Source organism: Balaenoptera acutorostrata, chromosome 7 (assembly GCF_949987535.1).
Source record: "Balaenoptera acutorostrata chromosome 7, mBalAcu1.1, whole genome shotgun sequence".
NCBI lineage: Eukaryota > Metazoa > Chordata > Mammalia > Artiodactyla > Balaenopteridae > Balaenoptera > Balaenoptera acutorostrata.
Genome location: NC_080070.1, coordinates 7,891,206 through 7,903,958, shown reverse-complemented (window position 1 = coordinate 7,903,958; position 12,753 = coordinate 7,891,206). Strand labels below are relative to the sequence as shown.

General features: G+C 39.3%; 1 protein-coding gene across 1 annotated transcript in view; it reads left to right on the top strand.

Annotated features, from left to right (window-relative positions):
- The window catches only part of CNTNAP2 (contactin associated protein 2), a 1,523,154-nt gene extending 1,512,380 nt beyond the window's left edge, over positions 1-10,774 (top strand). Inside the window, exons 23-24 of the mRNA XM_057550506.1 lie at positions 842-922; positions 5,488-10,774. Coding sequence (XP_057406489.1) covers positions 842-922; positions 5,488-5,687 — 281 coding nt within the window. The 3' untranslated portion in view covers positions 5,688-10,774. The remainder of the gene's footprint in view (positions 1-841; positions 923-5,487) is intronic.
- Positions 10,775-12,753: the final 1,979 nt, after the last annotated feature.

Sequence of the window (12,753 nt, the reverse complement as noted above, 5' to 3'; positions counted from 1 at the left end):
TCAGCCATAAAAAGGAATGAAATTTTGCCATTTGCAACAACGTGGATGGACTTGGAGGGCATTATGCTAAGTGAAATAAGTCAGACAGAGAAAGACAAATACTGCATGATATCACTTACATGTGGAATCTAAAAAGTCAACAAACTAATGAATATAACAAAAAAGAAGCAGACTCACAGATATAGAGAACAAACTAGTGGTTACCAGTGGGGAGAGGGAGGGGGAGAGGGGCAAGATAGGGGTAGGGGGTCAAGAGGTAAAACCACTATGTATAAAATAAATAAGCACAGGGAATACAGCCAATATTTTATAATAACTATAAATGGAGTATAACCTTTAAGAATTGTGAATCACTATATTGTACACCTATAACTTATATAATATTGTACATCAGCTATACTTCAATTTTAAAAAATATTTTTAATGATTACTTTTTAAACTAATGCTGTAAGCTGGAAAAAGCTCATTGGTGAGTATATCCAGAGCCACCAGTTATGAAAAGGATAAAAGTGGGTTGGAAGCAGATTTCAGCCAAACTTAAGAAAAAGTATTCTAATACATAACTTGTCTGTCAGTGGAACCAAAGCAGGCCAGCTCAGGTAGTTCTAAGATTTGTTAATACTCCTCCCAAAGAGATATGCTGTCCATCTGGGACTTGTACAAAGGCAAACAGCAGACACTGAAGTGGCTGTGATTCTTGTGGGAAACAACAGCAAAATGTGTTTAGATGAAAAGGAGATCTCATTTGGGAAAACAGGCTGTTGAAGGGTTGTATGAAAAACTAGGTATAAAATTATCTGGGATAAATGATATATATGTCTTTTCATTTCTTCCTCTACAGCCAGTGCTGATTTTCCGTATAACCCAGGACAAGGCCAGGCTATAAGAAATGGAGTCAACAGAAACTCGGCCATCATCGGAGGTAGGTGACTTACAGGACAGGCTTTCCTGTAACTTCTCATCTGTGGGGAGTAGTCATTTTCAATAAAACCATAGTCTGGGGGAAAAGGAGTTATCTGGATTTGTACTTAATTCATTTCGCTGTTTAAATATGACTGAAGATTGAGAAGTACACCCACCTTGTGGAGAAAGTGTGGTCAATGTAACCTGGCTACTTTTTATGCTGACTTATTAAAAAAAAAAAAAGAAGAATAGTAGGGAGCTAGCCAGCATCAGAACATGCAAGCAGGCAGTCATGGCAACAGCCAGAACGTTTCTTTATTCCCTCCAGTCTTTTCCACTCTCATCCCCTTGCATCCCAAATGGTCCATAATAGCTTACTACAAAATCAGGAAGGACTATGCCAGTCTGGTTTCAGTTATCTTAATAAAAATTATCAGAAAATTAATAAGCAGGGACTTCCCTGGTGGTCCAGTGGGTAAGACTCCATGCTCCCAATACAGGTGGCAGGGCTTCGATCCCTGGTTGGGGAACTAGATCCCGCATGCATGCTGTAACTAAGAATTTGCATGCCGCAACTAAGAGTCCGCATGCCGCAGCTAAGAAGTCCACATGCTGCAACTAAGACCCGGTGTAGCCAAAATAAATAAATAAATAAACAAATAAATAAATAAATATTTTTTTAAAAAGAAAATTAATAAGTCAGAGTATCTAAAATATTCCAGTCTTCTTCTCTCACCAGAATACCTGCAGAATAATTCGACTCTCCTAGTATAGTTCCTCGTGTCTGGATCAGTATCAATACCCTGTTGCCTGTTGCCTTCTTTTCTCCCTGCTTCTTCTGCCTTATTTCATAAAAATGTTTCCTGCCTCTCTAAGTATGGCGAATATTGTAAGCTTATCAAGGGTTTTAAACTCAGCCAATCAACTCAGCTTAGTCAGTAGGTTTATTTTCCACAGGAAGAAAGTAAACACCTGTATATATATGTGACTGTGAAATCAGAATACATTCAAAATGGTGCTCAAAGCACATTGTTCAAAGTTCTGGTATAATCCTTATCCTCATTGTTTTTGCTTTTTTAATATCAACTTTATTGAAGTATAATATGCACTTATTTAAGTGTAGCAGGTCAGTGACTTTTGACAGCCACATGCACCCCTAACCACAGGTACAGTCAAGACACAGAACATTTCCATCCACTAAAAGTTCTCTTGTGCCCCCTTTGTAATTCATCCTTCCCTCTTCCCCACTTGCTTTTGTCACATAGATTACTTTAGCCTCTTTTAGGGTTTCATATGAATGGAATCACATAGTGTGTAATCCGTTGTGCCTTCTGTCACTCAACATAACGTTTTTGGGTTTTTTATTAATTTATTTATTTTTGGCTGCATTGGGTCTTCGTTGCTGCGTGTGGGCTTTCTCTAGTTGTGGCAAGCGGGTGCTACTCTTCGTTGTGGTGCGCGGGCTTCTCATTGCAGTGGCTTCTCTTGTTGTGGAGCACGGGCTCTAGGCACGCGGGCTTCAGTAGTTGTGGCTTGCAGGCTCTAGAGTGCAGGCTTAGTAGTTGTGGTGCACGGGCTAGTTGCTCCACGGCATGTGGGATCTTCCCAGACCAGGGCTCAAACCCGTGTCCCCTGCATTGGCAGGAGGATTCTTAACCACTGCACCACCAGGGAAGTCCTGACATAACGTTTTTGAGATCTATCCACATTGCTGTATGTACCAGTGGTCTGTTAATTTTTATTGCCAAGTTGTATTCCATTGTATGAAGGTATTATAATCTGTTTTATCTACTCACCTGTTGACAGGTGTTTGGTTTGTTTCCAGATTTGGGTTATTTTGAATAAAGCTGCTATGAATATTCTTGTCCAAGTCTTGTGTGAACAAAAGTTTTTGTTTCTCTTTGGTAATCCCTAGGAGTGCAATTGCTGGGTTATAGAAAGAAGATATTTAACTTTATAAGAAATTCCCATATAGTTTTCCAAAATGGTTGAACCGTTTTACACTCCCATAGCAATATTTGAGAGATCAAGTTGCTTCACAATCTTACCAACACTTGGTATTGTCATTCTTTTTAATTGTACCCATCTAGTAGATGAATAGTGGTAACTCATTGTGGTTTTAATGTGTAGTTATCTGATGACTAGTAATGTCAAGCATCTTTTCATGTGCTTATTGCCACTTGCAAATCTTTTGTGAAATATCTGTTTAAATCTTTCCCATCTTTTAGTTAGACTTTTTTGACTTCTTGCTATTGAGTTGTAAGTGTTCTTCTTGCATTCTGGATACAAGTCCTTTCTCAGACATATGTATTGTGAATATTTTCTTCTAGTCTGTGACTTGCCTTTTCATTTTCTTAGTGGTATTTTTTGAAAAGCAGGAGATTTTAATTTTGATAAAGTCCAATTTTTCTAACCTTTTTATAGTTTGTGATTTTTTTAATTCTTTCTAAAAAATCTGCCTACCCCAAGGTTGTGAAGATCTTCTCCTGTGTTTTCTCCTAGAAGTTTTATAGTTTTCATTTTTATTTTTCAGTCTATAATCACTTTGAGTTAACACCTATATATAGTATGAGATAAAAGTCAAAGTTATTATTTGCCAAATGAATATCTAGTTATTCCAAGATCACTTCTTGAAAAGTCTATATTTTTTTCCAATTTAATTTCCATGGTACTTTTGTCAAAAATCAATTGGCTGCATATGTGTACATCTTTTTTCTGGGTTTTCTATTCCATTTTGTTGATCTATATGTCTTTCTTTGGCCAATACCATGCTTATTTTATTGTTGTATCTTTATAGTAAGTCTTGAAATAAGCAGTGTAACTGCTACAATCATTTCTTTTTTTTTTTTCAAAATTATTTTTACTATTCTGGGTCCTTTGTACTGCCATATAAAATTCAGAATCAGCTTATACATTTCTACCAAAAAAAAGTTTGCTGTGATTTTCATTAGGATTGCATTAGATCTATAAATGAACATCTTAACAATATTGACATTGAAATATGGTATGTTCATCCATTTATTCAGGTTTCCTTTAGTTTCTCTCAGCAAGGTTTTATGATTTTCAGTGTACAGTCTAGAGCATCTGTGTTCAATTTGTTCTGTTATAAATGGCATTATTTTATTACTTTCATTTCCAAGTGTTTCTTGCTAATATGTAAAAATACAAATTTCACTTTGCTAAATTTATTGTTAGTTCTAGCAACCTTTTTTTGTATATTCCTTAGAATTTTCTTCATAGACAATCCCATCACCTGAGAATAGTGTTCTTTCTTCTTCCCAGTCTGTACACTTTTTTATTTCTTCTTCTTGCTTTATTGCACTGTCTAGGGCTTTCAGTACAATCATGGATAAAGGTGTTGAGACCTGACAGTCTTGCCTTAGGGAGAATGTGTTTAATCTTTCACTATTCAATACAATATTAGCTGTAGATTTCTCAAAGATGCCCTTTATCGGGTTGAAAAGTGTCTTTCTCTTGATAGTTTCCTGACAGGCTTCATGATGAATGGGTATTGAAGTTTGTCGTATGCTTTTGTGCAGCTATTAAGATGATCATATGGTTTTTCTTCTTTATTTGTTTAATGTGGTAAATTACATTGCTTAATTTTTTAATATTAAATCAATCTTACGTTCCTAGAATTAACACCACTTTGTCATAATATATTATTTTCTACCTATTGCTGAGTTTGATGCTAAAATTTTATTAAGAAGGTATATGGCTCCATCGTTTTCTTTTCCTATAATGTGTTTGTCTGGTTTTAGTGTCAGTATAATGCTGGCCTCATAAAATGAGTTGAGTGGTATATCCTTCTCCTCTATTTCCAAACATATTTATAGGATTGGTATTACTTCCTTAGGTCAAGTTTGTTAATAGTGTTTTTGAGGTCTCCTAAATTCTTACTGATTTTCTGTTTAATTGTTCTATCATTACTAAGAGAAGAATGTTGAAATCTCCAAATATAATTGTGATTTGGTCTAATTCTCCTTTCAGTTCTGTTAGTTTTTGTTGTTGTCGTTGACTGAAAAAAATGCGCAGCCTAAAAGTTGAGAATTATGTCTTATTCAGTGGACAAAACTGAGGACTTAAGCTCAGGACACAGCATTTCAGGTAACTCTGAGGGGCTGCTCTGAAGAGCCGCGGGGAGCCGGGATACAGAGGAGTTTTTGCAACAAAGACCAGGTAGTCGGAACATCAAAAGATTACTATTCATTAAAGAAAACCAGACATCTCAAGTTAAGGAATTTAGCTCTTTTCTATATATGGGAAGATGCAAGAGTCTGGGCTCACTGAAATCATTCCTTTGATAGGCACCTCAGCTCTCTGGGGCCAGTATCCTGTGCTTTCTCATCCTGAGTTCCCTCAGGGCTCCCCATCTGGGGCAGCTGTAGTGGCTGACGGCTGCAGCATCCTCTGTTTACTGATGTGGCAGCAACGTTGTTAGTCCACATCGTTGTTGTCCTTTTGGGGTTCTGTGTTTCGTACGGGAGAGGGCAGCACTTGAGGGAACGATGGTGAAGCAGGGGAAAGTGTTGGCGGGATATACAGGATTTGGTTAACCTCTAGTTCCTCTGCTGTCTCCACCAGGGGTCATCGCCGTGGTGATCTTCACCATCCTCTGCACCTTGGTCTTCCTTATCCGGTACATGTTCCGTCACAAGGGCACCTACCACACCAACGAGGCCAAGGGAGCAGAGTCAGCAGAGAGCGCGGACGCCGCCATCATGAGCAACGACCCCAACTTCACAGAGACCATTGACGAAAGCAAAAAGGAATGGCTCATTTGAGGGGAGGCTCTTTTGTGATGGGATGAGGGCAGGGGGAGTGACTGGGGAGGAGGGCAAGGGACAGAAGCACCCTACTTCATACTCCTGAGCACATCCTAAAAATATTAGCACAAGTTGGGGGAGGCAAGCGACAGAAAACTCCTGAGACTGACGGCCACAAGAAATACTTTCTGATATTTCTTTATAGCTGAGTTTCCCCTTCTGTATCAAAACAAAATAATACAAAAAATGCTTTTAGAGTTTAAGCAGTGGTTGAAATTTGTAGGTACTATCTGTCCTATTTTTTGTGTGTTTAGAGGTGTTCTAAAAACCTATGGTAACAGGGCAAGCTTCCTACATTTTTCAGAGCCCTTAGAATGTGGATATTTTTTCTTGAGAAAAGCTGATGTACAGTATACATGGCTTCCAGCATTTTCTTCCTTTTACATAGAGTCAGCCTCTAACGGGCTATTGTAGTAACTAGTTCGTGTTCACGTAATATTTCTTTTGGTGTCCTGTGAATTGGAAAAGGAGAGATGGGGCAGAGAGAACCTACGATTTGACAGTTCTCATAGAGACCTCAGTCTGTGCAGCTCTCTGAGAGTTCCCACCAGAAACAGCTGGAGGAAGAGGGGGTGTGGCCCCTCTTGTGTGACAACATGATCAGTACAACTGAGACCAGCTTTCAGAACCAAGGAAGCAGTTTCCTGTTGGGATCGTTGGTTTTATATTTCATCAGTTTCTGCAAGATAATACTGTTCCACGTCTGCAGTCTTAGCTCTATCCAACGTCTGTAACTATCAGCTACGATACCTGGTGACCAGCTGTTACAAAAAATTTTCCCTCTGCTTTACCTACAACATATTGGGTTAGATTGTACGTGTGTGTAAGCACCTCAGTGGGGAATTAGAGCCAGATGTTAAGATTTGTCTGCTCTGTTTCTTTTATAGTTGGTAGCAAGAGTATGGATACTTCCTAGTAAATGCATAAATTAGGTTGCTCTTCTTATTTTGCTTTAAATCTCTAGTCTTTAAGCCCCGGGACAAGATCCTAGCAGACAGTGTCCTCTGAATGGATGAACCAAAATAAAGCCAAGTTGTGACTGCTAGTATTGTTATTGCTGTTACTCTGGAATCATGTGGAAAACCCTGCCATATTTTAACTCATCTACTTCCATGTATTGTTCCATCGTAAATAGACACACTGCCGTGATTCAGGGACCTTCTTTGGCAGATACATTTGAAGCTCAGGTTCATCACAACCTGGTAACTGATTATTGCTTCTCAGAGAATGGACATGTCTGGTCAACCAGACCTCAGTTTAATCAGGAACCTTGATCAACTAATTCCAGCAAGTAACTATTTATTTAAAAATAATCGACTGTGTGTGTAGGCAAGTGGGACAATGCTCCTACTGGAGCATCCAAACAATAATTTCATTTATTTATTTTAAAAGAAGATTACACAAAAGTTATTTCTAGAATGACTACCATCTATGATCCTTAGAGTTCAGGCTGTTATACTTAATAAGTACATCAAAATTTTTTTTTTAGACTCCAACATTTTGAGGAATTAAATATCCCTTTTTTCTTTCTCCTCCTGGAAGGAGGTAAGATGAGGTTAAAAAGGTACTGATGCTATTGTTCTGATGGCCTGCCTGGAGAAAATGGAAATTCTAGTGCATTTGGGTTATATATTCAGGGTACTCGGGGTGCCTGACTTACTGGAGGACCTCAGTTTCTTGAGTGATGGAAAATGTTGTCCAGAGCTGCACGTGGCACCAGTGCCTGGCACATTCCAAAGGAGACAGAGGACCAGTTAATTCACATTCAAGTCAAGGTCATAAAACAAAAGAGAATCCTAGTGCCCTTTTACAGTTGCTGACCTCGGGCACTGTCATAACCACCCTTTATTTAAAAAGGTCTTCATCATTCTTCCATAAAATGCATTTAACATTAAAAGCATTTATTAATGACCAAATATTAGAACAACATAACATTTACAAATGACATATTGAAAATAAAGGTTATTTATTTGACCAAGATGACTACCATTAAGGATTCTTTTATATATTTTCAAAATGAAAGAATGGTGATTCTTTAATATATTTTCAAAATGAAAGAGCAAATTTTAAACATTATGTTTAAAAATGTTTCTGATTTCTTAATACATATTTGATAGGTATTACTTTTGCACTTAACAAATAGCACCAGATGGAAATTTATTATTTATTGCATTTGCCATGAGAGCTTTATTCTTTATACATTGTCTGAGCACTTTCCCTTTCTTTCCAAAATGATTAAGAAATTAAAACAAACAAACATAGCCCCTTATACTAAAATGTTCTCACCCTTTCTCTTCTCTGTCTTCTTTTCTTTTTCCTGCCACAAAAAGTGAAAAATGAAACCTTAACACTTCTCCCCAGATTTTCAAACGTAGGGCACCGGGACGACTGCAGGGATGAGTGTTTCTCCCACCTCAGCATCGTTTGAGATTTACAGACGCATGACACGGCCTCTGCCCTGAAGGGGGTTACAGCCCAGCCAACGGACAGGACACAGAAAAAGTGGATGAGGTATTAAGTAATGAAGTAAAGGGCCAAATGCGTGCTGGAGATCTTCTCTTTGGGACTGCAATCTTCACCCAAGTTCCTAAATTTATTTGTGAAGGCCACATACAGTACCTTCTTAAATGCTAAATAATTTTGTTTATGTGCAGAAAAGAAGACAGCTCTTTTTTCCAGCTCCCCAGGCAGCCATGACATTATGACCCAAGCTCAGGGCCCAGTCCTGCTTTGTCAGTCATATCCTGCAAAAGCCTGGTGTCTTAAAACCCAATACCTTACCAATCAAGCACAAAGAGGCTAGTGGTAGTCTCTTTAAATAATAAAAGAATCAGAACAAAACCAAAAAGTTTTCTTTAAATAAGAGGTTGTTTTCAAGTTGCAGGAGAAGCTGACGGTTGATTTCGGGTTGTTTGTGCAGGAAACATCCTCCGTGTATAAAGCAAGCATCTCTGTTTTGAGTTGCTAGGATTGGGGTCTTCAAATGAATGCAAAATCAGTCCCCATCTACGCTCTCAATGTACTCCCTTGAGCTCAAGGATGCTAGCTCAGGAGGTAAGAGGTTATATTCTTAAGTTCTCCTCTGGCCCTTCATAGTATATAAGACATTTCCCTTGTGGCTTTCAAACAACTGCTCAAAACAGAAAAGAAAAAAAAAAAAAAGGTGAGAGAGAGAGACCTGTTGTGTGGGAGTTTTTATTGAGGTTCTGGGGATAAGAGTTTGAGAGCCTTTATTGGAAAATTTCCTGTTGCCCTGTGTTTGACAAATAAGCATCCTTTACTAAGAGGAGGAGGATTTCAGAGGCACAGGAAAAAGAGTTGGCGTGAGCCCGAGAGGAGATCTCAGTGTTGTAGTTGAACATCTGCGAACCAGCCACCAGATGGCACTGAGAGCTGGGCACAGAGACAAAGCATAGGAAGCTCCGAAGGAAAAGCTAACGGCTCCCGCTAGGAAAATGCAGTGTCCGTGTAGCGTCAGGATGAGACTATTAGTTCCTTCTATAACAGGATCTGTACTTTTCTATCCTTCCACACGTTCTTTTTCGCCCTGTGCTTTCTCTTACGGTGTAAACATTTTCATGGTCCCTTTCTGTCTCGCACCTCCAAACAATTAGCACCTGATTGGAACCTCTTAATATTTTTTTTTTTTCCTTTTCACCATCCTGCCAAGCAGTTTTCAAAAAGAAAGGCAACAGTTATTAAATTGAATTCCGATGAGCCAGCCAAAAATAGGTCTAAATTGCTAGTCCCAGTAGTACCACCTCATCCTGAAATAGATGAGAAGCAAACAGTGTTTCTTACTGATCTGGGCTAAAACCCAATAGATGCCGTTTTTAAAATGATGTTTTGGTGAGAGTTGATCCCTAGAGTCAACCCTTTTTCTCTCCCTGACGTGCTCTGTAACCTTGGCCAGCTCGCTGAACCTCTGTTCCTTTTTGCCTCATGTGAAAGATGGAGCTGTTTTATCCACTTCGTGAGACAATGGTGAGGTGCCGTGGATTCTTGGCTGTGGATACTTTGAAACCCAAATGTAAAGGCCAAAGTCAATGGACCTATGGGAAGACGTACTTTCCAGCTCGTGGTTGTAAGTCACATCAAAAGAAACCACGCATCCATGTCCAGGAGTGTAGAGACGTGAAGCATTGCTGTACAATTACTAGATTATAAGTCAGGTAGACTGCCAGGGAGCTAATCCGTCAACACTGGGAGATGCAACACAGCCAAAGGCCAGAGAAATCAAAACACCACATGTATAAAACCCTAAGTTCCCACCTGGGTGTGACTTGTCGCTTACACATGCCCCAGTATGATTATAAGTAAGACAACACTGGAAAGCAAATGTGACTGTTTCACGTAGCCCAATGGCCCTGTGCCTACACTACACACACCCTGCATGATGATGTTGGAAACTTTAAATTTATTTCACAGCAGTATTTTTTGGATGCAAGTGGTTCGTGAAACTCAATGAAACAGGGAAACCGTGTTGAAAAGTTGGTTATCTCCCATGGAGCAAAGACTAGCAAAAGGTAATAAAGATACCTGGGCACATGGGTATTAATACCCAGCAGGCACTTACGAGTTTATTTTCCAGATGAAAATGTGCTTTAAGAGCAGGTCTACTTATAGGGGCTGCACCGCTTTCCGAGTCTCAATTTTTTTCCAGCAACTGCTGGGCTCTGAGATGGTTATGGAAACATGGAGATTCCTCCCATCTGGTAGGCCAAGAAACAGTTCTCAATGTTACTGATTCTTTTTGTTTTGTCAGGTTTCTTTTTGTTTTTTGTTTTTTTTTTTCAGTGAGCATGGTGAACTGCAGAGGTTAGGGTTGTGAAAAGCTGGGCTAATATTCTTTCTGTAAAGGCAATTAGGCTTCCATCCCTGTGAAATAACACGAAATTTTGCTCTCTAAAAGCAACAGCATGTAAACTAGAATGAAAGAAGGAAATCATGTATGTGTGCCTACTATTCTTTGTGAATGTCTTTCATTTAACTAAAATTATATTAGAAACCGGATTGATAAATAAAAGAGTCCAAAATAGTTTTAATTATCCTAAAAGCGATTCTTTGTGTTTTGTCCCACCTGATTCTCTTAGAAGCTATTTTCAACCTTCAGCAAAGAAAGTTTCAGGCACTGAAGTACACATCTCTTTGGAATATAATCTTTCCAAAAGCTGTGGTGAACTGCTCGCTCCACAAAGACAGGTCCCGTGTGGATGCATCCATCGTTAACCTCCATTTGCCACAAGTTCCTCCCTGCACCCCATTTTTCTTAAAGTGGCTTAATGGATATTGTCTTCAGGTTTTGGATTAGTTTACACACAGCTTGGTGAATTATGGTTGGAGCTCCATGATGTCCAGAGTATATTCTGAGCCCAATTTGGGATGAGGGAGTAACGCTGGGTCATGGACAAATAGATCCAGGCCAGTGAACTAGGTAACAGGAATTTACAACGTGTCTGGAGATGCAGATCTTTCTAAATGCACTCCTGTACATTAAGGGCTGCAGTTCTTAGTTCTTAATCCCATTTTCTAGTCTTCAGTTACCACTGGGAAGCCATTTCCTGCTAATCAACTTTCAGTGAAGCATTGAAATGTACACCAAATAAGTGTGAATTCCAGTTAAAAGCCCAACCTCTCTGTGCTTCACCGATTCCCAAGGGCAATCAATAGAAATAACTCTGAAGTCTATTTAGAAGGCGTTGTGCCCTGAGGTTCTTTGTTGGGATTCTGCTTTGCAAGTGTGATCCAACAGGTGTGGGGAGAATGTCAGAAAGTCCCCCGAGAAAAGAAAATCGGCGCTTGTAAAAGTTCATGACAAATGAATTTTAAAAGGGTGAGCCAGCCAATTCAGGATTTACCGTCGGCAGCAAAAGCATCTGAGCACCACATGCTTCCTCCCTTCCCCAGTCTCCCTATCCTCAGCCATGTGGACACCAAGATCAGCAAGCTCCAGGAAGACAGCGATTTTATCTTGCAGAAGGCAATATCTTTTCAATGAATGGAGAGTAGAGAAGCAGAGAAGGGTAGGAGGGAGAACAGCGGGGGGAGAGGTACATTGAAGAAAACATCCAATTTTACTCTTTGTTGGTGATGACATGGCCTGATGGACTTAGCAGAAGACAGAAAAGAGGAAACAATTGTGTTATTATTTTTTGAAAAAGAGTTTATGTCCTCCCCAAAGAACCTATGTTTGAAAGCTAACTCTTGAGAGCGAGTATTATATGAGTCATCATTAACATATGCACATCTTGCCTTGGTCACTCTGAAGTCCATGAATTCAGAGAAACCGGGGCTAAATAATCCCTGCCCTGGAAGATTCCTTTCTACCAGCAACCATTCCCCTCCCACAAACACGCCAACATGCCTGCAAAGGACCGCAGCTCAAAGCAGTTTGCCAGGAAGAGAATGCAAGGTTGGCTTTTGTTCTTGTTTTTTCCCCCTGCATTTCCATTATCTTTCCATTTGTCTTAATTCATCCTCTGGGTACAAGGTGAGTAAAATCTCTTGGCACAGATAAATAAACACATACGCGAAGTCTTCACCAAAGGAATGAAGCCGACATCTTTTTTAAGTCCCTGGAACCAAAGCATGAGAAAGTTAGTCATCTCTTCTAAATATAGAAATTCAAGTTATAAAATGTAAATTAAGATGTGGCAGAGATGAAAAAGGCCAAGATGATGAAAATGAACTTATTTTGTTGGAAAGTTGGAAGATGAAATTCTTAGGTCTAGGAAGGCAATAGCTAAAATGGAACATAAGGGCAAGCTTTTAAGTCGTGAAAGATATAAAAAGGCTAAATAAGAGCTTACTCCCTAAGATCTAGTACAGCAGGACTAGGAGGAAACTTTGAAGCCAGGAGTGAACTCTTGAAGTGTTTGTAGTAGCCAGGAGTTGTCAGCGTCTGAAGTATCTGTCAAGTCGTTATTTAAAACAAGGTGGAACGCACTCAGAATGCTGTATAGCCATGAGAAGTCACCAACTAGATACATACACAGCGATCTTAAATCGTATATCGTAAAAATAT